The sequence below is a fragment of the Spermophilus citellus genome (assembly GCF_964194105.1).
Source record: "Spermophilus citellus genome assembly, chromosome: 5".
Classification (NCBI taxonomy): Eukaryota; Metazoa; Chordata; class Mammalia; order Rodentia; family Sciuridae; genus Spermophilus; species Spermophilus citellus.
The window spans coordinates 164,765,494-164,792,505 of NC_138186.1; the positions used below are offsets into that span (position 1 = coordinate 164,765,494).

At 48.9% G+C, this 27,012-nt stretch overlaps 1 protein-coding gene across 6 annotated transcripts in view; it reads left to right on the forward strand.

The window, feature by feature from the left end:
• Positions 1–27,012, forward strand: part of ZDHHC14 (zDHHC palmitoyltransferase 14) — a 262,933-nt gene that overhangs the window by 224,898 nt on the left and 11,023 nt on the right. For 5 of the 6 annotated variants that reach the window (XM_081296611.1, XM_081296612.1, XM_081296614.1 and 2 more), the window contains 5 exons: positions 4,221–4,358; positions 7,794–7,842; positions 17,327–17,429; positions 18,496–18,605; positions 21,792–21,894. In XM_081296611.1, coding sequence (XP_081152737.1) covers positions 4,221–4,358; positions 7,794–7,842; positions 17,327–17,429; positions 18,496–18,605; positions 21,792–21,894 — 503 coding nt within the window. The remainder of the gene's footprint in view (positions 1–4,220; positions 4,359–7,793; positions 7,843–17,326; positions 17,430–18,495; positions 18,606–21,791; positions 21,895–27,012) is intronic. The other variant, XM_081296613.1, reaches the window with a different exon arrangement.

The window sequence follows — 27,012 nt, forward strand, 5'->3', positions numbered from 1 at the left end:
CCATGAAAGTCATCTCTTTCTTTACTTGATGTGTATATGTTGAGTGCTTGTTGTATACCAGAGCTATTAAAATGGCTAGCTATGATTCCTGCCTTAGGGGTATCTAGGGGAAGAGGAAAACAAGTCCTCAGGGCATTGCAGGCTGCTCTGTGCTACCAGAGGAACAGCAGGACACCCCACCTAGCTGGCCACACTCCACCCCAGGATCCAGTCAGCTGCCCTCCTATAGGGAAGAGATCCTCGTTCTTTTTAAAAGGATCCTGCAGGGCCATTGCAGAGTGGAGACCACTGTGTCCTGGAAGGTTACAGACTTCAGAATCAAACCATGGGCCACAACCCCAAGGGGGTCCTTTAAAGACACTCCATCACACCCACACCCACCCTGCCACCTTTGGAACACAGGACCCCTTTCCATTTCCCCACACTGACCCTCAGGGCAGCTGTTAGGAACTGCTCAGCTGTGTGGTTGCATGCAACAGGGCTGGCCACTTGTCAGGGTCCCTTCCTCCAGATGTCTGCCCTGGCTGTGCCAGCCAATTGCTTGGGTCCCTGGGAGCTATGTCAGGCGTCAGCCATGGCCACTTGCTCAGCTGCTGCCCTATTCTGGTCTACTCCTCTGGCCTGGAAACCGAGCAGCACAAGCCTCATGATTCAGAACTGCCCTGGAAATTCTTGGACTTCCTGCCAATCCTCCGAGCATATTCAGGGCAGAAGGGAGGCCTCCCACCACAGGCTAGGGCCATCCTGGAGAGGCCTCCACCACAGGGCCCCCATCCTGCTCCCTCAACCCCCATCATGCTTCCTGCCCTTTTGTCCTTGACCCATAAAAGGAGAACATTTTGTGCTGCCAACAGCGGTGAGCGTAAGGGCTGGTTCCGAAGGTGAGCTGGGTTTGTTAGCTCTTTCCTTGCACCTGAGGAATCTTTTGGAGGTTGAAAATAGTGTCCTCAACAAATAGGATCAGAAACTCTTAGGAGTCATGGAGTCCTGTGTTGCTATTTTTTTCTTCTTAGTTTCCTGGCACCTGATAATGGTGCTAGCTAGGCTCCTGGGAAATAATAAAGTCAGGGTGGCATTTACTGGCCAAGGGTTCAGACTGACATATAAAGTAGGCCCCCATCCCAGCTTTGGGACTCCTTTCCTGTGTGACGTGGGACAACCTACTTATTCATGTGCATGTCCTTCTGGAAATAAGTGAGCTAATTCAGTCATTGGACAAAGATCTGTTAGACCTAAAGCCTAATCGATATTTCAGCTTATGAAAATGAGTAAAAATAACGTGATTTTTGGATAAAGGTGGAGTGGAGCCCACAGGACCTGCTCATGAATTGGGTGTGGGGCAGAGAAGGAACACCTGGGTTCTGGGTTGAGCACCTGTGGATGTGGGTATGGAGAGGCTCATGTTTGGGGAGGGATGACAGGAAAAATAACTCTGGGGCAGGCCACTCTGAGACGCTGGAAGGCCTTCAACAGCAGTCTGTCACTAAAGCTGAGAGACACCATTTTGGAGTCTTGGGGTAGAGTTGGCATTTGAACCTTGGGGTGAAAGATTCTCCAACGACAGAGAGTCATGGAGAATAGCAGAGGTGCAAGCTGAGCCCTGGAGCAGCCGTGTGCCCAGGGTGGGCAGAGAGCATGGTCCCATGCAGGACTGAGAGGGAGACACCCCTGGGCCCCTTCCTCCTACCCTGGGTCCCACACTGGCCAAGTCCACAGAGGACCCCAGAGTTCTCAGGACCACTGACTACCATGAGCTCAACAAACACAATGGTGGCCAAGAAAAACAGTCGATGAAAGAATTGCTCAGTGCGCCTGCAGTGTTAGTGGGGCTTTGTCAGCCAAGGAAAAGTTGTCTTGCTGGGAAAACAAAACAAAACAAAAAATCCACGTGGGAAAGGCTTCCAGGCCAGGGTCATTGGAAAGCCTGGTGTCCATAGCCACCTCGAAGTCTCTTAGGCCAGGCCAGGCCATGCAGCAACACACCTCAGCTAGTATTAAACTTTCTGAGCTAAAAATCCAAGGCCTGCCCTGCGGAAACAGGCCCTGTGCCTGCAAGACCTTCCCACTCGATGGGGTTCCCAGGTGCTGAGGATGTCTCCCAGCTCTGTGCTCTGCTGAGCAAAGATTTCCCCCGTAGCTGAGAGGCTCCTTATACAGGGGGCTCAGAGTGCAGACTGCTGGAGTCAGACTTGAACTTGGTGTGTGCTTTCCTGCCCCTGGCCTCCACTCTTGTTCCTGTTTCCTACAGTCAGATTTGAAGAAAAGTGGTTTCTCAAGCAGTAGCCTCAAAGCCAGGGGAAGCCCACTGACTCTGATATTGTTTTCCCCTCTGCCCCCCTGGTAGGCCTCTTATTGTACAGACTATAGATCAGTGACTGGGGAAAGTGAGGTTTGTTTGCTTACAATTTAAAGACTTTTTTTTTTTAGTGAAGTTTTAGGTTCACAGCAAAATTAAGAGGGAGGTACAGAGTTCCAGTCTTCCCACACCCCACCTGCACAACCTCCCCATCCCCAACCAGAGTGGAGACATTCTTTCAACTGATAGACCTACACAGTGTAATCACCCTAAATCCATAGTTGGCATTAGGGCTTGATCTTGGCCTTGTGCTTTCTGTGGCTTTGGACAAACATACAAGAAAGTGCCTCGGTCATTAACCAGAGTGTTTTCCCTGCGCTAGCCATTCTCTGTGCTCTGTCTGTTGTCCCACCTTCTCACCCTAATGGGGCTGTCTGAATGTAGAGCTTAGCTCTTCCAGGATATGGGGCTGTGGCTATGTCAACTGTAACTCACATGAAGGCACCAATAGAAATTGCTTTTGTTTTATATCAGCATTTTATAGGCCATAAGGTTGTCGCCAAGCTAGTGACAAAATGTGTCATGTCCCTGGCATGATTGGCAATTTCTTCTTAATGCCACTTTCAGACCATGGTGATTCCCTTGCAGATCCTGTGCCACCTCCATCCAGGTGTCCTCAGGCCCCTTTCAAGAAACAGGCATTTTGACCTCATGTAGGAGATGAGTGGTTTGTGACATATGCTCAGAGGGTTGGGGAACTGACCACTCCCCCAACTCTGTAATGCTATATTTACAATGTCACACGGAGAGCCTTTTCTGTGTGCTTTTAAAGCAAATATAGATAGATGAAATATGAACACTGGTAAGCTTAGGAGAGAGTCTTTGCACAAAGCTAAGTTGTATGCTGAGCATTTTTCTCTGGGGCCAAGCGGCAGCCTGATGTGAGTGGGTGTGTGGGAATCACATGGAGCAGTAGATGTCAGTAATCTGCTGAGCAGTCAAGAGAAGCCTTTGCCGTGACTTGCAAAGGAAAGAACAAATCACAGATGCACTACAGACTGTGGGATGCTCCTCAGATGGGAGGCCTGGCTGTGCACCTGGGGTACCGTGGGGTCCTGACAGGTGGAAGTACAAACACAGCGTTGTCACAACAAATGCTATATATACACAACACCAGAGGCCACACACGCAGTGGGAGACCTGGACTCAAGCGCTAGCCTCACTGCCTCTGAGTTGGCTGACCCCCTGCAAGAAAGTCTCCCATCTCCCATCTCATCTGAAAACAGGGCAGGTTTTCACTTTCCTTATAGGAATTTTTTAGAATGTGTTAACGAATGTGATGAGTGTGTGTGCAACGCTAACTGGGACGGGAGAACTGAGGAGTGTCCCTCTGTCTTGTTCCAGACCTTGGTGGCCTCTCTCTGTGACCACTTACTGTACCAGGTGGTCACCCAATTCCACATCTGGCCCCCACCCACCCAGCCTAGCCCAGCCTCTACCATTGAGTGACCTTGGCAACATCTTCAGGGAAGACTGTTCTGTGAATTCAGAGTTGTCTTTTAGAAAGAGGGAATTCTTTACTTTTCTAACAAGAATTTGTACTTTTTTGGGGGGGGGCAGTACTGGGGACTGAACCCAGGGCATTGCACATGCTGGCCAGTGCTCGACCACTGAGCTCCACCCCAGCCCTGTACTCCCGTTTCTTTCTGTGTACACTTAGTTTTTTGAAACAGCCGAATTCTGTTGGAAGAATAATTATGTTCCTGAAATGTCTCGATGTTAATAAGCATCTCTCTGAGTAGTTATTTTGGAAAAATGTAGTATTATATTTTTATACTATCAGGGCGTGGGGGAGGGGCTCCCTTCAGTAAAAAGACATTTTATTAATTGATTTCCACTCTTTTTCTTCTGCCTCTCATTTCAGAACGGTTTGATCACCACTGTCCCTGGGTAGGCAACTGTGTGGGGAAAAGAAACTACAGATTTTTTTATATGTTTATTTTATCCCTGTCTTTTCTGACAGTCTTTATATTTGCATTCGTTATCACCCACGTCATTCTTCGTAAGTATGCTGACGAAATCAGATTACGTATGTAACCATTTGCCTGACTTTGGTTTCCTGATTTGATTTTGATTTGATACTTTGATCATTTCGGGCTCTCTCTTCCTTCTCTTTCCCCTCTCCCCCTCCTCACTTCTGGCCTGCCCCCTTTCCGTTTATTACTCCTCCATCCCTCCTCATCCCTCCCTCTTCCCCCACCCCATCCTTCCAACAGCAGTTTCCTGGGTCACACCCGCACCAGGTGTTGCTTCCACCAACAAGACTGTTTCCGATACACCTGTCCCCTTTCCAACCTCAAAGACTTCTGCTAAGGAATCCTCTAAAAGATTTATCCCCACATTTTGCACAATAGACACTGGGCCCCAGTGATACATTAAATAGCAGAACCTGGCTCCTTAACACAGGAAGCACCTGCCCCAGGAAACACGTCTGGGTTTCCTTGTGCACATACCTGGGTATGTTAAAAGTACACATTTAATGATATACTCAGTTGTCCACTAGAATATGAGCAAACTACCCCCTAGCATATAGAGAAAGCAACTTTATTAAAGGTTAAGACTTCAGGGCTGGGGCTCAGCGGTAGAACGCTCGCCTAGTGCGTGCAAGGCCCTGGGTTCGATCCTCAGCACCACCTAATAAATAAATAAATAAAATAAAGGTATTGTGTCCAACTAAAAAATAAATATTAAAAAAGTTAGACTTGGATGAATAATGATCTTAATATATTTGCCTAAGCAAATGGAATTTTTTGTTCTCTATTCCAAAAGTCGTAACTTTGAGTTTCTTCGTCTCCTGATCATTAACCTTCCTACAACAGGCAGTGATGAGAAGAAGGAAGTTAATTGGCTTTGAACTAGAAATTCAAGCCTTTAAACTTCAATTACAGTACTGACAGCAACACTGAAGACCATCCATGACTCTCATCCACATCCCTGAAATACAGCCACCCACTAGCAAGTGCACGGCCTCCCTCTAGCATGTTTCCAGCAGCATCTGGACAGAGCCTCACCTTCTGCCTGCTTCAGTGCTGACACACAGATTGAGCATGTGGGGTCTCAGCTGGGGTGCACTTCCCTCCCTTGTCTTTGGGTGGGGTCCATGTGCAACTGGGGAAGTGTAGGTACAGAACAATTTGCATTACCTCTTGTGAGCATTAGTGGAGTGTGGACACTAAACAGACTATCCAAATTCTCACAGATATTTTAAATCCTCATTCCCTTCTTTTTGTGCTCCTTTTGTCTGAATATGACACAAGTTTGTAACCTACAGTTGACAGCCATACCTTGGAGGGCTTGCAGGAGACAGTGTTCATCAGTCTTCTTGGACACCAGCTGAGCTGGTTCCTTGGAGGCTCTGCAGAGGCCCCCATCTCTGCAATTTCAGAGGCCCCGTCCAGCAAAACTGAGCCAGCACCTGATCTGGGGGTTCATGGACTAAAGAAGCAGAGAGAAAACCTAGTGTATCATATTATCTTCAAAGAAGCAATTGTTGACACAAGCAGAGTTAAATCAGTGCTAACTCCAGCACACACGTGTAGCGTTTGAACCTTACATTTTGTATCATGTTTGACAAGTTCAAGATGCTTTCATATACACTATGAAATTGTGCTTGTGGCCTCGCCTCTGCATTCTGGAGTTCACTTGCTCATTCGTGAACTTCAGGAACACACACACACATCACACACACACACGGGCATGATTACACACTTACACACTCAGTCTCTCACACACTCTTACACTATCACCTGCCCTTACCCTTATCTACCCTCACTCTCTCACACCTACACCCCTAACCCAGGGTCTCACACACACCTCACATGCACTCCCTTACACACTCACACTCACATACAGTGAAGTCCACTTCCAGCCCCCATGGCTGGGCTGGGATGTGCATATCTCTTTCCCCTTTGCTAAAGCATCACTCACTCTGGCTCCAGAAAACTGGAATTGGTGGAGGCTTATGCTGAAGTATTGTTAATCTAATCGACAAAACACTAAGAATTTATGTGCCTGCAAGATATATTTTGTACAGCAAATAAAGCTTTTTCTTTCCCCTGTTTGGCTCCCCCAAACAATCCCCATGAAACAACCTGCCACCCTGTTTGGCTTGGCCCATGACGTTTTCAAGGGCAAAACGCTTCATGGTCCTTATGTGCCCCTAAGACTCAGGTGACATGGGCAGGGCAGAGAGCTGCCTGAGAGCGCTGGGAGCATGGCCCAGGTGCTGAGCTGGGGAGAGAACTCCTGGCCTCCCGTGCTCCTGGAAGCCATAGTCTGGATATCTGTGAGGGTAGGGGATTTGAGGCAGGGGATACAGCGTGAGTTTAGTAGAGAAAAAATAATAATTTCCCCTTGTTTTGCCTCCAGATTGTGCGTGCCCACCACCTGCAGCATGCCGACTTGCCGGGTGCTCCTTGCTGGCCTCGGGGATGCGGGAAGAAGCTTAATGCACCTGCCTTCCCTTCCCCTATCACTCCTGAGGCAGCCCCTTCCATATCCCTTCCCACCACGCTGTACTTCTCTGTGCCTTAGTGATGGGCGGTAGGTCTTAAGGGAGCAGAGACTCAGGGAAGAATATGGAGCAAGCCCCTCCTCACCACCCCATAGTGGGATGTTCTTCCTGGGGCCCTGTCACTCACTAACCCTGCCCTGCAGACAGTGAAACAGCACAGAGATGCAGTGAGCAGCCCAGCACTGTCTTAGCATTCTGCACATTTTGTTGCTGCATGTGGACCAGACTGCATCTGCTGAAGCACAGGACCCTCATCCAGCAAAGAGGGACCAGGCGTCATCCTCCAAGAGGGGACTGTCAAGAATTCCCCCAAATAGGCTTTTATTTTTAAAAGTTTGATGTCAATACCTAACAACAAAAAATGCTTCTCATCAAATGCCTGTTTGTTCAAGCTCCTAATGTTTCCTTGCACAGACAAGCTCATGTGGAAATGTCATTAACACAAAAGGATCCGTTATACACTGCAACTTTATGACTTTGTTTACTCTGGGTGTGGAGGCGGGGGAGCTATGTCCCAGGTGGTCAAGTCTATAGGACTTCCACGGTCAAAAGTTAACAAATTTGGGGAAAACAGAGGAGAAAAAAAATAGCATGCAGTATTCTGTCTTGCTGTTAAAATGGAGGAAACAAAGAGTAATCAGAACTGTAATTTATGGGCAAGTGTGCAGACATCCATCTGCTTTTATTGAAACAATATCCTGCAGATGTTGAGTCTAATTGTGAATGTGCCATTTTCTTGTTGAATAACTTTAGTGGAATCTCCATTTCTGATCAGTAAACTGGGTGCCATAGCACTTACAAAATATAATTATTTAATTGATCTTTAGACACCTATAATTTTTATGTGGATGAGGGCTTGTAGCATGAGGCTGCTCATTCTGGAGGTAAGTGTCTGAATACTAAACGTTGGTTTCATTCCCGCAGGTTCCCAGCAAACAGGATTCCTCAATGCCCTTAAGGACAGCCCTGCGAGATATCCTTTCTGGTGGCTCCGATGGTGCAGTGCTGACATGTTCATGTTTCACAGAATCCACATCCTACCTCCTCATCTTTGGCCTTGGCTCTTCTTCCCATAAATCTTACTCTTTTTTTTTTGTTCTGTAAAGCAGCCAGGAACTCCCTAAGAGTCACTCGCATGATAAATAGCATCTGAACCCTTGAATCTCTAAGCAATTCATCCAGCGTCTAAATTGAAGTGCTCTTCAGTGTGAAAGCCAAGTGTCGACTCTTGCCCACCCCCAGAAGCCAGCACTGATTTGTGTCAAGTCAGGTTGGGCTGGAAAGAAGTAGAGCTCTGAGCTCCTCCTGAGCTCGTTTTGATGGACAGGTGATCCCTAGGAACACCCGGGTGAGGGTCTGCTGCGAGGTGTTGCAGTAGCCATCTGAGACCCCGCAGGCCCTCTGGACAGATGGTGTTGGGAGGTCAGTGTGACATTCTTTGGGAAGTGAAGAGATGACCTGATAGTTTCTAGAAACAGAACTCCCTTTCACAACCCCCTGAGGGACTGAGAATGGTCAATCTCAAGTCATTCACATCAACGAGGACCATTTCCCATCCTCCCAAATAGGAAATATGGACACATACCACAATATTTTGAATCTTGAAAGAAAAACATCCACCCATTGAGTGCTGGCTTGGGCTTCCATCTGGATAGCCTCAGGTTGACACTGGTGTGGAGATGGTCAGTTGGACCCCTGTCCTGTTTCCCTGGACCCAGCTCTTTCTTCATGTAACAGGGTAAACTGTACTTGGATTCCTCATTACTCTCATGTGTGGTATTTATTTTGTCTTAGAGAATCCTACCACCTGTTCATATCAGGTACTTTTCTCTGTGTGTGGTTCTGGGAGTTGAACCCAGGGACTTGCACTGCTAGGCAAGTGCTCCACCCCTGGGTTACATCCCCAGCCCCTTATCATGTGCTTCTTAAAGTGGTCCATGTCCCTTAAAGTAAAGTGGTGGTGGTGGTACTTGGATCTGAAAAGTATCTTTCTGGCACCTCTGTGTTTCTGGGCCCCGTAAGGATGTTGGTTACAAGTCCAGTTTCTATAATCAACTAATACCTTTTTAATGCACTTATATTATGGAAGGGGACTAGGGACAGACAATGTACAAAGGAGACCTGGAGGATAAATGCCGTAGATGTGGCCTGCCTTGTTAATGATGTGGGAAGCTGGAGTTTGCTAGAAGTTGGCTAGAAGAAAATGTAGCCCAAGGAGTGCCTAAAAGCTCCTCAGTGTGAGTAAGAACAAATCCAATGAGAAACGTCGTCCTACCCAGGGTGACCATCTTCCTACCACATTACCTCCCTGGACCCTCCTATTTCCAGGGGCGTTGCCTTGCTACATCTTAAAGCCTCCTTTGTCAAAAGAAGACAGGCTCGTCTCTCAGGGAATCAGTGGCATCACGAACCCTGGTCATTGAGGCATGATGGATGAGGCTGATTGCGACATCACACCTCCACAAAATCTGTCCTTTTGACTGACAGCAGTGCTGCTCACAGCTGGTCTCCTCTGGAGCAGAGATCTGTGAAGTCCTGAGCTCTTAACATTAGAGGAGTTTTCTAGACGACATTGCCTGAGCACAGGACTGCAGTCTAATGCCACCTTCCCAAGTGCAGAGTGCTCTCGAGGAAGAAAATAACCTGTGTTTTCACGCTTTCGGCGGCCTCACACCTGATCTCCTGACCATGGTATAAAAATATTGTCCTGAGAAATCAGAGCATAGGCAAAGGCCTCTCATATCCAAGTAAAAACAATGTTGTTGAGGAAGTGACAGAGAATAGAAATGGCTAATTAACAAACATGGCTAATTAACAACCAACCAAGCCACCTTCTCAGAAGTATCAATGTAAATGACGTGCACCTTGATCAACTACCAGCGCCTTGCAGCCCTTGGAAAACCGGCAGCTCTGAAGGATAAGAGCCTGCCTGCCATCACAATAGGGAAGTCTAGCAGGGTGCTGTGTCCAGCCTGCAATGTGGCCAGCTGGGAGGCTGGGAGGTGGGAGATCACAGGAGCAGGCCCTCCCCGTCTGTGCCCACAGCCCTGGCCTGCTGAGCCTCCCTGTCTCCCTTCTCCTCTTTCCTCCCCACCTTCCATTGCCTGCCCATGGACTCCCCTTTGGTCTTTGCATCCAAGAAGCTGAAGCCTTGGGGAGGGGGCCTCTCAGGGCCAGTGGGCAGTGAGGTGCTGCTGGCCTTCCCCAGGGAAAGAGATGAAGGAGAATCTTCTCTAAAAACATGGGAGGGGCCCTCAGTCTACCCAGCCAAACTGTTTGAGATCCAGTTGGCAGCTCTTTCCTACAGATCCCTTTCCTGAACGCTGCCAGACCTGCAGTGACAAGGTCTAGAACAGCCTGCCCTGGCCTTGGGAGCACATTCAGTCCAAAGGGCAGAGAGGGCGGGGGCAGGGGATGAGCCAGATCACAAACACGCTGGCTCCTTCTCCTCCTCAAACTCCTGCAGATGCCCGATGCCCAGGTCGGGGCTGTAAGGGCACGTCTTAAAGCACACTGAGTTTTAGGCACCATAAAAAGACACAGATTGCACTTGGCGTGGGAGTCAAGAGAAGCTGCACTTGCTACACAGAAAGGCGGAGGCTGAGGGCGTCTGGTTTTGGAAATGGAGAGTGGGGGTTCTAGCAGGGGCCTGGGGGGAGGGGCACCGGGGAGCCTGAGCCAGGCCTGGAGGCAGATGCAAGGGTGTGTTGGGGTGGATCCCAAGCCTGGCATTGGGTCCGCTCTCTCAAGGACCCACAGAGTGCCCCGCAGGTTGTTGGGCATCTGGAAGGGCAGGGCGCCCAGCCCGCCTTTGCTCACACTCAGGTCCTGGGGAAGCAGGGAGGCACTGTGACAGCTAAGTCCTGGTGGGGGGAGGGTGTGTGACAGCGTGAAGCCTGAAGGCAGTGGGATCCTTTCACCCCCTGAATGCTGGGGATCCAGGCATAATTTTTGGAGTGCGTGGCATCATCAGAGCTGGCTTGTCATTTTATTTCTCAAGAATATTCATCTTACAGCAGGGAGCATGACAGAGTGAAGTGGTGAGTGGAATAATGTGCACAGGAAAGACCCCCAGATGGAAATCAGTGACGAGGGGACACTCAGTGGGAACCAGCAGGGCAGTGGACATGGGAGCCGTGTCGTGGGAGGGGTGAGGGCCAGGAGGAGACAAAGCTGATCCTGACGGTCCTTCTCAGGGTGCCCTGGAGAAAGAGGGTCACAGTAGAAAGTGAGAGCTAGCACTGGATTGGGAGAAGGCACGAGTTCTGAGATATGTGGAAGAAGAACACTGAAGACCACACACAGGTGGCCCTCCACATCGGCTCACAGCAACTTTAGGGTCCTTGGTAGCTCCTGCCTGTAAAATGGAAGGAGGGAAAAGATAAGTGCCTGAGAAGGTCCCAACCTCTTAGGAAACTACCAGTCAGGCCAGCTGGGAGCCAGGTGGTAACACCTGCTCGCACACGGTGACATCTGCTTGCAGACTCCCCAGGCCCTCAGAGGAAGAAGCCTCAGAACTCGAGCCAAGAGAGCCAGGGGTCCCTGGGCATCCTCCGGGAAGACCCCAAAAAGGGGAACCCTGCCGTCCACAATCACAGCAGTGTAGCCTGACATTATGGCCCCACTAAAGGGATTGTGGTCACTTTTAATCATGACTTACTGTCCAGTTCTCCCCAAATGACAGGATTTTCTGTGGCTGATAAATCAAATGGTAATTGATTCTGCATCTGTGGAAGCTTTCCACAGGAAGCCTTCTGGTCCCTAATCTGCACTCACTGGGACACTTCCCCATCTGGAGGGCACCATGGCCTCATGGGCATTGTCCGTTTTTATTGTCCGTCTTAATGGAATTTAGTGGCCGGCTCAGAGCTGGCCCAAGTGCATCACGTGGCACCTTCCCTGGCCTGTCCATCCTGATAGCTGTTGACGTTCAGAGGGACCCCAGAAAATGGAAGAACTGTGGTCCTGCTCACTGCGACACCTGGGCACCTGGGCTGAGAAGTTGAATGACGTCCCCAGTGAAGGTTCCACAGGGACCAAAGCCACAACCTGGTTCTCCTAACTCCAGCCTTGCTCCCCTCAGGGAAGGAGATGCTCCCCTCTCCCACAAACAGATTGGGGGAGTTTCATGAAGAATAAGCATCACATTGTATCTCATAAGATTCCAAAGTGGGGGAGGTTGTTCAGTTTTTAAAATCACCCCAGTGAAACATGAGTGCATTCTGATTATAAAAATGTTTCTAACAGCCAGAAAAATAAGAGTGAAAAAGGAAATGTTGACCCTTGCTCCATTCGTTGGTAGGAAGCCTGGCCAGTTTCTGTATGTCCTTCCAGAGTCTCCACAGAGCTGGACACACACATGTGCTTTCATATACCTGTATCAGACCAGGGGATTGTTGATACCTGAAAAGGGTCCCACCGTTTGCCTTGTTTTATAATCTGATTAATTATTTCCTGGAGATATTTCTGCATCAATATATAAATCTACTTCATTCTTTTTTGCACTGTTTTATAAAATTCCAAGTGTACATAGGATAGTTCATTCTTCGATAGATGGATAATTAGATCTCTTAGTTTTTTAACTGGTCAAAAAAATGAGAGAGTGAGTTTTCTTCTATGTGGATCTTTGTGCACAAGGTTGGCATTCATCTGGGATTGATAACTAGTTGTGGAATCTCTGAGTTGAAAGTTAAGCACATTGTAAATGTAGACCTGACAAAGCAAATGGTCCTCTAAAGAGATTGCACCAACTTATCACCGCCACCTCTAACAGCCTCACCAGCACTTGGTATCAGTCTTGGCATTTTTGCCAATTTGAAGGGGAGAAAAATATCTCATTGTTCTAATTTCTATTTTCTGTATGATAATCATGTCACACATGTTGGTTTTTTCTCTCTTATCACAAGGCACCAACTCATACCTGTGGTCCATTTTCTTCATGGGGTTATTTGTTTCTTTTCTGTTTACACATAGGAGTTCTTTATGTATTCTCAACAATAATAACCTCTTAAATCTCTTAAATATCTTCTGCCAATTTGTGCCTCCTAGTCTGTTACTTACCTTTTAGTTTTACCTTTTTATGAAACAATGTTTATTCAGGAACTCAGTCTATAAATCTTACACTAGCTGGCTCCTAGATTTTGCCTTTGAAATTTACCCCCAAATTTATTTCTTTTATTTCCATCTAATATCTTTATATGCTGTTTATGTTAAACACAGTAATTTGTCAGTTATATAATTTTGTCCCTGTGATGTGAGCTGAAATCCTTTCTCTCTCCCAAGTGTTTAGAGACATGTCCCAATAGTTCTTTCTATTCTGTTCCCATAGTTTGAGAACTTTTGGGTCTCAGTGTTCCTTTACACTGTTAAAAATTGAGGACTCCAAAGAGCTTTTGTGTGCGTGTATTTTGTGTGTGTGTGTGTGTGTGTGCATGTTGGTTTTTTATAGTGTTTGAAAATAAAACTGAGAAAATTTTAAAATACAGTACTCGTCCAGGGCAAGGGCACCTCCCAGGGGTAGCCCTGGAGGACACCCTCACACTGCAGGAGGGAGGGAGAGGGAAAATAACAAAGGCTGTTTGGAGATTGAAGGGAATGTGGCTTTGACCTGGAGCGACCTTGAACACTTACTTTCTGAGGACTCTGAGGATCTGTGGGCCACACTTTGAGAACCACAGGTCTGTTCCTTCACCCCCGTCCCACAAGCCTGTGTCTGGCCTCTGTCCTGTCCTGTTGCTGCCCCTGCTGTGGCTGCCCCTTGTTTTACTGATTGGAAGTCTTCTCCTGCCTGCTGTTGGGGTCACCCAGCAGATGCAGAAAGCTGAACCTGGATATCTACAAGTGAGGCCCACCAAGTCACAGGTGATGAGTCCCAAGGCCCACCAACTCACTGCCACTGTGGGGAGCCTTGGGATGAGTTCCCTGTCTCCTAAAAGTCTAGAGACCAGGTTCAGTTCTGTTCTGCCATGAACTGCTCTGACGAACACAGAGGCCCTCTGGGCCTCAACCTCCTATCTAACAGTGGAGGGATTTGAATAAATAGGGGCATCTTACCTCCAAGTCAGTGTGAGTCCGTGGTGGGCCTCAGGGGAGCTTTTAAGCCTCTTAATATTATAAGAAAATTTGGTTTTATATGCATTTTTCTAAGACTAAGGCAGGAAACCAAAGTTAAAGATATGGAGTCCCTGACCTCTCACCACTTGAGTCCTGGGCCTCCCAGGCGACCTTCCCACAGCATCTCCACGTCCATGCATGGCCTCTCCTCTGCTTACCTTCTCACTGCACAGAGAGCCCCTGTTCCCTCAGGGGAAGGAGCTGGTCCTTCCCACCCTCACCTGAGCCCTGTGCAGAGCTCCGTGCCCAGCGGGCACTTCTGGGGTTCTGAGGACTCAAAGGAGGGGCATCTGCAGGTCAGCACTTGTTGAAGTCATTGTCAACCCCCTCAACATCTAGTGCATTAACCAGTGGGCACCCTGTGGGATTGGGGCCATGGGGAGTTGGTAGCCATCCCCCAGCCACAGAGGGGCTCACTGTCTTAGCGAGGCTGGAGGAGCTGGCAGAGGCTGACAGTGGTGACTGCTCTAATTCAAAACCCATCTCGGCAGTAAACACACAACCACTTATCAAATTGGCTCCCAGCGGAATTGGCTTGTTTCCTCTCATCTCTATTTTTTTTTAATTTTTTTAATATTTATTTTTTAGTTGTAAGTGAACACAATATCTCTATTTATTTATGTGGTGCTGAGGATGGAACCCAGGGCCTCTCAACGTGCAAGGCAAGCGCTCTACCACTGAGCCACAGCCCCAGCCCATCCTCTCGTCTCTCTTTAAAAGAAAAGAAAAAATTCGGTAAATGGGTTTTGATACACACAAGAGAATTTCTATTTCTCGATCTTATTATGCTGTAGATATTTTCAACATCTAGGGGTAGTGAGATGAGTCGTTTGGGTATTTGTGCCTCTGTGGATGTGAGGGGAATGAACTCCTTCAGCTGCCCCAGCGTCTCGAATCCCTCACAGGGAGTGTCCCTATGTCCCCCAGCAGGGGAGATGGGGAAAGGAACCAGCCTGAGGCTCAGCGGTCTCACTGGCAGACTCATTTCCAGCATTTGACTCCCAGCTCTGCTAATTCCTAAGCACAATTCTTCACGGCTTCCCGCCTCGGTTTCCCTCTCTGCTCCTGGGAATGCCCTCCCCTTGGATTGCTCTGAGGGGTGATGAGTTGGTCCATGTGAAGTCTTTGGAACGGTGCCTGACACATGGCCAGTGATGCCAGCCATTGTTCTGAGGGACAGCGATGATTTATTTCTCAAGACACCCTGACTGAGGGGCTGTCAGCTGGGGACAGGGCAGCAGAAGTGGGCTGCGTCTTGTGTCCTCCCTTGGATTCATGTCATTTTGACCCAGGGGCAGCCTAACAGCAGCACTGCCTTCTGTTATGGATGAAATGTTCCTGAAGAACGTGAGATAGGAATGTAGGAAGTTGTATTTTTTCTTGTTGCTGTAAACCTTTAAGAGTCCCCAGCCACTGGTCACATCGCCCACTAATGGGGACAGTGATTGTAGGTGGTTTGCAAAGGAAGCAGCAGCCAGCAGATGGGCAGGAGCCCCTCTGCCTGCTGTGACTCTTCCCACATTACACACCGGTTTTTATATGGTTCACACATGTGAAACGTTGTGTCTATTTTTGACTCACTGTGGTTACACCTGGATTGTCAACTTTTGGTGACACACAGTATTTCTGAGATTGAGGCTCAGCTCTCTGCATGTTATTCAGTAAATATATCCTTTGGTTCCGTTCTTCATTCTCTCCCTTTACCTTTGGCCTTGTCTGGTTCTGGCCTCACACATCACCTCTGTTTGACCTCCCTGTGTCTTCTCCTTCCAGCTGAGACTCAGACTCTACTGGTGTCATCGCCTCTTGCATCTCCTGGTTTTCCTGACTCGGTCTCCCCCCTGGTTCCCTCATCCTTTTCCCTGGATTTCCCTTCTGCTTTCCAGCCAGTGTGGGGAGTGAATCCCACCTGGCTGCCTCCCCAGGCTGTCCCTTCTTAGATGGAGCACCTCTGAGTCTTGACCTGTTGGAAGGCTATAGAGAACAAGGTCACCCATGCTCCATGGTCCACCATCTGTGTGTCCCATGTGCACACCAGGCTCCCAGCATGGTAACCCTGGGAGAAGCAGAAGGCTCACCCAGCCCAGTGGCAGCCCTGGGAGGAGGATGCTTCCTTGCACCTCTCTTATGCCCTCCGGGTCCTCAGACCAACTTCTCTGAGAACACCCCGCCCTCTCCCCCATTGGCTTACAACCCACAGAGGGAAGCCCGTTCATTCCTCCTGTTTTGAGCACAGCCTCATGGGCTGACAATGGCATTTGTTGATTGTGCTCTGACAGATTGTGGCACTGCACTGGGTAATGTATTCAGTTCTTCAAAAGATGAATTCTCTCCGACCTGGAAAAATCGATAGTGACACATCAGCATGATCTCTACAACTTGCATCCTGGGAAGCCTGAGGAAAGTGCAAGGGCTTCCTTTTCCAGCCCGAAATTCATTGCAGTGAATGCAAGATACATATTTAACCCCCAGACCAGCCCCATGATGAATGGGGTCTTTCCTGAGAAACATCTGTATCTTGTAAATAGAATTTTATAAACACTTGTAGGAGAAGAAAATTCTCTCATCCTTACAAATTGCCACACTCTCAGTTGCTTGTTCTCATCTGTTGAAGAAGGCCAAGCTGTTTCTCGTATGGCTGACACATCCCTGGCTGTCCTGTGAGGAGGAAGTCATGTCTCCAGCAGCTGAGCACAGCCTTTTATGTCAGGGACAGGCTGAGGGACTGGGAAGAGGCCCCTAAGTAAGAGCAACCCCCTCCCCAGGGCCACTCTGAGAAATGCCCCTGCCAATTCAGAGGCATGGACCCTTCTCTCCAACTTTATGAACCAAGAATGGATGGCCCACTGAAGCAGAAGGTTCTGGACCTCAGAGGCAGTCCTGGGGGGAGATACCTGTTGGCTGTAGTCCTCAGCTTTGGAAAGGCCAGCATGCTCTCTACGCAATGTTTTGTCCTCCATCAAAGGCCTGCACCACTGCCAACCCAAACCCCTGGGCTTTCTGACCTGGGTGCCTGAGTCCTTGACTCCACCAGGAGTCACAGGAGAAAGTCAAGGTCCAGTGGGGAGGACAGTCCACTGAAGGAGGCACAGCTATAAATAGTGAGTGATGCTCAGGGAGCCTGCCAGAGCCACAAGTGCCCCACTGAACCAAGGGGATGGGGGGACAGGAGAATGTGACATAGCTCCTTCCCAGCAGGAGGTCTCCCTCTGGTTAGAGGAAGACAGGCCGGCAAGGAGGGAGCCTGAGGAGCAGGGGGTGTCTGTCTCCCTACCCACTCCTTCCTGCCCCTGGGTGGCCGTGGAAGCTCGCTGCCTCTCCCTGTGCTCCTTGACTCGTGCCACCGTGCTGGAGGCCGTGGTGTGCTTCTTCTCTGTGTGGTCCATCGTTGGCCTCTCGGGCTTCCACACGTACTTGATCAGCTCCAACCAGACGACAAATGAAGACGTAAGTGCCTGACCGCACGGGAGGCGGCGCTGCTGGGTTGAGCGGTGGAGGGGGGAAGGAAAGGAAGAGGTCGGGGCCAGCTTCTCCCACACCCCACTCCAGATGTGAGCCCTTGGAAACAGAGGACACGCTGGGGAAGCCCTTCCGGGTGTTTTCCTGTCTCTGTCGGGCAGCTTTGCATTCTCCTGTCCTTTTCTGATCATGTCAGTTGGATACTAAGAATGGTCAAACGGCACCCAGTTCTGGCCCTTAGGAGAAGGTTCTTTCTATTCCTCTTAAATAATTTTGGAAGCAACTCATTGCCCTTCCCCTAATAGAGACCAAGGTATCTTGAGTCTCCCTTTCATGTTAAATGTCTGTTTAGCCCCTGAATTTAACTTTTTACCTGGGATCACCTACCTGTCTACGTACACAGGCCAAAAGGGGGAACAGAACAGGAATCGTAATGATGGGTATGTTTTTTGATGAGCATGGTCCTCGCTGCTCTTATTACTTAGATTTTGACAGAAGTCTCTATCCCTACATGAATCAAATGTCTCAGAATAGGTCAGGCTACCTTAAACAAGAACTTGAGAAAAAATTGGTGGTGATAGAATACATGAGATAGAAGACTACTAAAAGAGCTAATTAGGTAACTGTGAATATTACAATCTGCCAAACAAACACTTTAGCAAGACTGTGAGGCTGAATTCTTACGTCTAAATTGGCAATTCAGGGACCACATTAGCTTTTCCAGCATCCATTCATCTAATTGTCATTAGGGTAGTAAATGTGAATATGAAAATATCTCCACTGGCTTGTGTAAGAGGACCTTTTAGTTCCATGAGGTATAAATAGAGATGATTGTCCCCAAAGAATGTCACTCTCTCCCTATCTAAGCTGCTGCTTGGGAGATGTTTCCAAGTTTGCAGTAAACGCCAGTTTTCCTTTGGAAAAGTACATCTCCTGGTGAAGACATGAATAAAGATTATTTGCATTCCTCATGGGTTTCCCGTGATCCAGTTTGCCTAAACTTTGGCATCAGCATGAAGGATGCTGTATGTTATTGATTTTCCTTGTCTTTCAGATTAAAGGATCTTGGTCAAATAAAAGAGGTAAAGAAAATTACAATCCCTACAGCTACGGAAATATCTTTACAAATTGCTGTGTGGCCCTGTGTGGGCCCATCTCTCCAAGGTAAGATTCAGAAACTACGGTGCTCTTCACAGATGTTGAAAGAGCAAATTGCTGAGCGGTGGTAGCCCAGGCCTTCGGAGGCAGAGGCCGGGGCTGTGCCTGGTGGAAACCTGGTGCAGCTGGTCACACTTACCAATGACCATCAGCTCAGCTCTCCCCTTTGTGTCAGGCAGACACAATCTTAATGATACACAGATCTGGCTTCCTTTGGTCACACTTCACATCATATTTGGTCTTGAGCTGAATGTGTCAGATTTGGGGAAGATTCCCTAAAGCTCAAGATAGGAAAAAGGATGTCTCTGGCAAACAGGGAGCCAATGTAGGAAGCAGTTAGAAAACTGTAGAAACAAGTGCTAGAGCTGAGTTGTAGAGGATATAATGCTGAAATAGTTCCTCAAGGGCGATCCATGTGGCCTGGAGAGTTGAGATTGCAGGCTATTATCGATGACGATATCAATCATGGCAGCGGCTGACACTTATGAGATTCATATGCAGCCTTGCTGTGAGTGGGTTACAGGTAAGAGCTTTTTAAAAGCTCACTCTCGGGCTGGGGATGTGGCTCAAGCGGTAGCCCCTCGCCTGGCATGCGTGCGGCCCGGGTTCGATCCTCAGCACCACATACCAACAAAGATGTTGTGTCCTCCGAGAACTAAAAAATAAATATTAAAAATTCTCTCTCTCTCTCTCTCTCCTCTCTCAATCTCTCTTAAAAAAAAAAAAAAAAAAAAAAAAAAAAAAAAAAAAGCTCACTCTGTATGTGTGGGGAAGGTACCATTATCTCTCATTTTATAGATGAGGGAATTCAGGGACAGGATTTAAATCATGTGCCCAAGATCACAGCTAGTAAATGCCAGCTAGTCAGGCCGCCTGCCAACAGAAGCAGTGTATGTCCCCAGGGGCAGGTGACATCTGGATCAGAATGGTGCAGGGTCAAAGTACAGCCAGGGTTTGGGGATTTGTGAGTTGGGCCCCAGGAGATGATTCCCTACAGATCAACCAACCAGTCATCAACAAGAAATGGACAAAACAGAGAAACCACAAAGGCCACTGGATTGTCTCCAAGGCAGTCCCCCTGAGCACCTAGACCTCACCAGAGTGAGCTCTGGGGACACACACACCTTCATGTTTGTGTCAGCCTCAGTGAACACTCATTAGTGAAGTAAAAGTAATGCAAAGGAGAAAAGAAAAGAAAGCAAGCACAGGATATGTCCACCACTATTCTCCAGCAGTTCTGGGCCATGGCTGATCAAAGTCATCATGGTGCCATTGGGTCACTAGAAATGAATCCTTTTATGCCTTTGGCCTGGGAACTTGGGAGCCCAGCATACCTTTCTCCTTAACTGAGACCTCCACTGACCCCCAGAACAGCTGCTCAGAGGATTCCTGCAGAGGTGGGGGGCTGGGGGGAGGCAGGAGCTGCCAGGGCCTCTGGATAGAGGCCACCCAGGTGAGGGTTTGACCAGTTTGGTAGGGGTCAGCCCATCGTGGAGACAGCTCCAGATTCTCCTAGACCTCCTTCTCAGGGCTCCTTAGGTCAGCTCAGCAGCTCTCTCAGGAAGTCCTTGAGCCATTTTAGGTTGTTCCTAATAAAGGGGTGTTGGAAAGGTATAAGAGCAAACTGAGCATCTTTTCCCTTGTCTGAATATACATTTGAGTCCAGGAAAGGGATTGAAAACTCTGTCCAAGTCTCTTCTCTAGTTCCCGAGTCCTGGATTTACACATGGCACTACTCTCTCTCTATAAATCGAATTGTGTCATAACCAAAATGATTTCTTTCACAAGTGGATTAAATGTGCTGTCTTGGCTGGGTTGGGCCATATTCTTTCCAAAATCCAAGTTTTTGGGGTGGGCCATCTCTCCAGGATGGCTCTCCCCTTCAAACTGCCTGAATTGCTTGTTAAAGGTAAACTGAGGCATATTCGAATGTTATAGAAATGATTTGGGCAGGTAGTGGTTCGTGAATCAAGCAGCTCCAGGCTGTAGGTGGTTTGGGGCTACATGAAAAGGTCCTGGGGAGGCTTTATGTCGGGTGATATTCATTCCAGTGGATCATTCCCGGGGAAAGCCTCTGGTCCTTGAGGCTGATCCTCTCCTGGGGGTTCTTCTGAGAGCCTCTAATTGCAGCTCCCTGACACAGGGAGGGTTTGCTCCCCCAATGGTCACTTAACCTGCCACTCCATCCCCAGCCTACAGCCCTCTGTGCCTTCTTGGGCTAAGTCCTGTAGCTTCCCATAGCAAAGTGCCATAAAACAGGGGACGGAGCTTAAAACGACAGAAAGGGTCAGGCTGCTTGGTGGGTGTCAGCCCCTCGTGACAACAGCTCGAGATTCACCCAGAAACACCTTCTCAGGGTTCCTTAGGCCAGGAACTTTCTTAGGAAGTCCCTGAAAACTATTTTTTCACCTTTTGGAGGCTGAAACCAAGGTGCAGGCAGGGCTGTTCCCCCTGAGACTGGAGCAGGGCGCTTCCTTGCCTCCGTCTTCTCCTAGTGGCTGTGGGCCTTGGTCAGCAGATACATCCTCCATTCTCTGCCTCTGGGTTACACAGCCTCCTCCCCGTGTGCCTCCATTCCTTCAAACAATGTTCCTTCCCTGTTGTCTTCTCCTCTTTGTGAGGAAGGACACTGGTCACATTGGATTAAGGGTCACCCAATTAACTATGAACTCAACGTAGATACATCTGCAAGGACCTTGTTTCAAACTAAGTTCATCCTCACAGACACCAGGGTTGGAGCTTCCACTTATCTTTTTGTGTAATTCAACCCAGGACATTCCCCTTGCCACCAACACCAGTGGGCAGTGGAGCGAGAGGGAACAAAGGACGGGGGTAGGGGCTTGAGCAGAGAAACAGGTGGCAAGGCACAGGAGTGTATAAGGCCAAGCTGTGGCTCTGGTCCCCTGCAGTACACTGGAACATGGCAGGTGCTGGGGACACGTTCGCTGAATGAATGTGATAAGAAAACATGGAGTTAGGTCTGCAGAGAGAAACTGGTGGCAGATTGTGGCAGGATGAGGTGAGACCAACTAGGAGTATCCCACGGTGAGGGGTCCAACAGAGGGATGTGGGGTCTCCTGCAGGGGTCAGGCATCTAGACGGGCAAGGAAGCAGTGACACAAGCCTTTTAAAGGTAGACGAGATCCCAGACCCACACTCCAGTCCTGGGTTTTCTTCTCTTCTCTCTTGCAGCTTAATTGACAGAAGAGGGTACATCCAGCCTGACACTCCACAGCCAGCAGCGCCCTCCAACGGGATCACCATGTATGGGGCCATGCAGTCACAGAGCGACATGGTAGGGGCCGCCTGCACTGGGGGTCACTGCTCCCTGCTTCTGCTTACACGTTCTCTAACCCAGTAACAAACCAGGTGCCGAGCCCCTGGCAGGAGGGGCAACCGGGACACCCACGTGACTGTTGGGCTGGCAGTAGGGAATGAAATGGCAAACGAGGGCAATGTCCAATAAGGGACCGTGGCCACTGAGCCTGGCTCGTTGTGCAGGGGAAGCACACACACACACAAGATCTCTTTGTCCAAACAGCATGTGGCACACTGATGGGAAGCCCCTTCTACAGAATCAGGGGATTCCCTGTCCCACCAGGGCTGGCTGGCTGGATACCCTCTACTTCCTGTGTTGTCCATGGGCCCTGCCCCCTGCCCCCACGGCTAAGTTTGCAGGGATGATCTGCCCCTTCTCCCTCCTTCAGCCTGAACCTGAGACCAGCCCCTCATCACAAATAACGAGACCAGGTCTTCATTCACAGCAAATCCTGAGAATCCCCCCCCCCCCCCGTGCAAAGTGCCACCACAGTACAGGCACACTACAGTGGGAAGCCTGAAGCATCTGCAGGTGGACATTGGGGGCAGGCAGGAGTCTCCCCATGGACAGTGGCCATCACAGCATAGCCAGGTCCCAGTGCCTTAAATTCCTTAGGTGTCTTGAAGGCAATGGCCTCCCTTATTTCCCTAAAGAAGTTTCCCGTTTCTGCCAAGAAGTCCGTGCTATGCCAGCTGCCCCAGTGCTGTTTGGTCTTTGTGGAACCGAATCACCCCCAGTTTGTGTGCTTGCAGATCTAAGAGATAAATTTAAGGGTACACAGGGAACGGCAGCTCCTGGGGTGTGTGGAGAGCTCAAGGTGAAGGTCAGCAGACCCAAGCTGTCTCCATGAGCTGTGCTGAGGAAACCACTTCATTCCTGGTCACCTAGTGGCTCAGAAGGATGCGGGCTTATTTGTGGCTAGTGCAGGTGTCTCATCCAGGCTGCTTTGCTTCGCTGGTAACTAGTCCTTGCCACTTCCCTCTGTGAGCAATCAGGAAGCCTCTTGTTCTGTCCACCCAAGTGACCCAGAAGGTCACACCCCATATTCTTCAGAGAAGGAAAACGAGGGCAGAGAGAATAAGAGACAGCTCACAAAGAAAGGGGACTGCGTTTATGGAGCACCAACTGTGTTCAAGGTGCTTGATGATCTCATTTAATCCTAAACTAACAGTGAGAAATTGTTGTTCACATTTTTTGTTAAGTTGGGAGAGGTTGTCACCTACCTGACAGCACACAGACTCTGGTTTGTGGATCCAAAGCCCATCCAAGGACTCCAAAGCCCACTTTCACTTTGTAGACTATACTCCTTCAAGGTTACAACCTTAAAGACAAGTATGCCCAAGTATGCCCTTGGTCACTTTCAGGTGCACAAACAATATCCCATAAGGACGGCCACCAGAACTGTGACCAGGGTATACACTGATCACTTCCCTGACATGAGCATGTGCTCATAGGTGCCTACCCTCCCACTCATCAGGAGACTCATCGGGGTTCCTGGGATGTGCTGAGGACAACCTAAGAGCTGGGGCTATAAGACTCTAGGGTATAACTCCCCTCATCTTTCAGGGGTCCACAGCCAGGTGAAGGAAACATTAGGAACCTTCATAGAAGAGACCATGGATGGCGACAGGTATTATGGACCCCAATGGACTTAGGTTAGTCTCGCTCAGTTAGCACTGACCCAACCCATGCTGTGCCTCTTCTCTAGATTTAAAAAATAAACAAAGGCTATCTTGAAGGTTCTGCTGTCACCAGCAAGCATCTTGAGGTCAAGAGGGGATGGAGCCTAATTCGTGAACTCAACAAACATTTTTATGGATCCCCTGCTGCATGCCTCTGTGATAGAGTAGCCCTGAAGAAAGAAATGGGGTGGTCGCTTCTCTCCGAGTGGTTGTCAGAGTCACCTCTGGATCCATCAGGCTGGAGCTGTGCTGTGATTCTGGTTAAGGGCACATCACTACAGGTGTGGGCCTGGAGCAAGTGGACAGAGTGTTGTACTGGTCTGTTCCTGGGGGACAGCCACCTCCCAAGCAACCAGCAACCCTGAAGGCTGAACCCCGATGCCATAGCACCGTGTGAGGACCCGCAGAGGGGAAGAGCCTTGTAACAGTTTCCTACTGTGATTCCACTCAATGTCAGGCTCGTTTTTATGACACCGACTCATCTGTGGGCCAGGACGCCCCATCAGGAAACAAGAGGACATTAAACCTAGACTCCTCACTCTCCAGTCCTCTGCTGTATCTCCAGATGAGAACAAGAGGGAGCCAGGTGTGGCAACCACATGGCACTGAGCACCAAGCTGATCAGGCCACCCAGACAGAGCTCCGGAGCCTCTTCAGCGCTGACCAAGGGACCAGTGGTGGTGTGAGTCACGATGGAGCCTGAGTGTGGACCTATGGTCCTGGGTTACCTGCCTCATGAGGTCTGTCAGACCTCATGACCCTGCGCCCCGCACTCCTGGATCTAGGTGCACACACACCACCTCCCATGGCCCTGCTCAACACCTGCCCACACACAGGGGAGGAGCTTGGTGGGCCCTGTGTTTAGGTCTAACTGAAGAGCTAGGAAGAGGCCCTGGAAGTCCATGGTGTGAAGGAACAAGCAAGGCCAGGCCACGCAGAGCCACAGCCCTGGTGAATTCTGCTCCCCTGTGAGCTCAGACATATGGCGTTTCACGTGCAATATCAGGACACGTTCCCCCTGTGAAGCCTATGGGCTCCAAGGTGAAGAAGCCCTTCTTTGGTGAGTCCCACCATCTCCCTTCTCCCTATCAGAGATGAGACTTTTAGAAATCTAAGAATTCTGGAAGTCAGACCCCCGTGAGCATGGCTCCAGAACTGTAATGCACAGAACTGCCAATCAAGCCCGGAGCCGGGATCTTCCAGCCAGTGACGGAAGCTGGACACAGACATCTTCCACCTGGTGAGCGCTCCAGAGTCATTCGCCTAGGCCCTTAGCCTTCTCTTGGAGAAGATTCCAAGAAGATTTCTTGGAGAAGAAAGAGGGGATGGAGACTCAATGTCAGAGACAGGGCTGCTGCTCACTCACCAGATGAGTGACCTTGATGGTTGCTTAACCTCACTCTGCCTCAGTGTTTTTACCCACAAAATGGGAACATTGGTGTCCTCACTGGTAGCTTTTCTATGAGGAGTGGGCTGATACCTATGCAAGCACTTAGCACCTAGCCTAGCACAAGGTATGTACCATGTTAGCTATGGACATTTTCATCAACTCCCTGATGTCCCTGGGACATACATGATGGGCAACAGCAATTGTGTCCACTTGGAGCAGCTGAACAGCAGACATGACTCCAGGGTGTAAGGCAGGACAGGAAGTGCACAGGGGCCTTGGTGCCTTGGATCCATCTTGGGTTTTGTTCTGTAAATGGTAAGAAAACCTCACGGTAATAGCTTCAGATTTTCATGTAGATGAGGGTGGCCATGGTGCAGGAGACCTGGGTGGAGGCTCTGTGGGGTGGAACGGACACAGGCCACTGAGAAGCCAAGGTGAATAGCGGAGGCCTTGCAGGAGACCTGGTGACCAGCAGGCTGGTCAGGTCAGCAGAGGCAGGTCAGAAAAGCTGCAGCACAGAGTAGGGGTTGAGAATTAAGATAATGCTGGGGGCTGGGGGAGGTCAACCAGGAGGCCGTCAGCTGGGTGAGCGATGGAAGTTCAAGGGGAGATGTGAGTAGGGAGCTCACTTGGGCATGTGGAATCTGTTGGCCCAGAATTCTGATTCCCGGCACCATTGGGGAAACACCCATTAGGCAGCTGCATGGAAAACCTGGGAAGGTTTGCTTCCTGGTGTTGATGAGGAATGATATGGTTGGGAGAAATTCATTCTGAAATAATGGAGACGTTCATTGATTTTATTGATTATTCTAAAAGGACCTGTCACGTTGGCATTGAAAAAACAAACTATAAGACTTGCTCAAGTTGCTCATCTAAGATATTAATCCAAGTTCATCTCACATGCTGGGAGATTATTTTTTAATTAGCACTTATTAGATCTCCCTCTTTCTCCATCCACCTCTGCCAGCGCTCTCCCCGCTAAGGCAATCAAGTGTCTTGGTCTAATTGGGTACTAGAGTAGTAGAGAGCAGGGTGCGGATCAGAGACCCCCTTCAACACTTTGGGGCTGTGTGGTCTTGGAGGAGTCACTTAACCCCCAGAGTCTACATGCACATGTGTAAACTGAAGGGAACAAGGACACCCATGTCCTGCACTGTGATTAGAACTGAGACCTGGCTTGTTACAACTTCTTATTGCCAGTCTATAGCATAGGGCTGGGCACACGGTAAAGGTTGTTAACTGTTCACTGGAATTAATGTGAAAATTCCTCTCGCAGGATCTGACTCATGGAGGGCCTTCTTTTCCTCATTATTCCCATCTTCCAATTTTGCCACATCTGCAAAAAGCTCCATCCATCCTTTATGTTGAACGAGGAACTAGAGAGGAGTTTTCTTTAGTGCAGTGACACATCAAGATGGCTTCATGAAGCAGTGGCCTCTCTAGGGTCAAGACAATCCACGAGAGGCAGAGTCTGTGGTTGTTTTACCCATTAGACACGGTAGGCCAGTGTCTGCGCACTTTCCACAGACTTCTAGGAAAAGTTTAAGATCTGGGGAAAAGATTATGTGCTTTAAAACATGAAAGTGACAAAATCAAAATCAAAATTAATAAATGTTTAATGTCTAGAGACACATGAATATATCAACTTCATTGTTAAATTTAGCATTCATGAATATTTCATTACATTTGAAGAATGAGTTGTAGCTTGAGTTTTTCTCACTTCGTAAGAATTCCCAAGCACACATGATTACCTGGAAACCAGCACCAATTATAAATTGAGCAAAAAAACAAGTTGCTCATAGACAGGTGCTTGAAAAAGTCTAAGTGACTTGGAGCTCCATGCCCTTCTTTTTTATTTATTCATTTATTTATTTTTAGTTGTAGATGGACACAATACCTTTATTTTATTTATTTATTTTTATGTGGTACTGAGGATCAAACCCAGTGCCTCATACATGATAGGCAAGCCCTCTACCACTGAGCCACAACCACAGCTCTCTCCCCTACCCCCACCCCACCCCA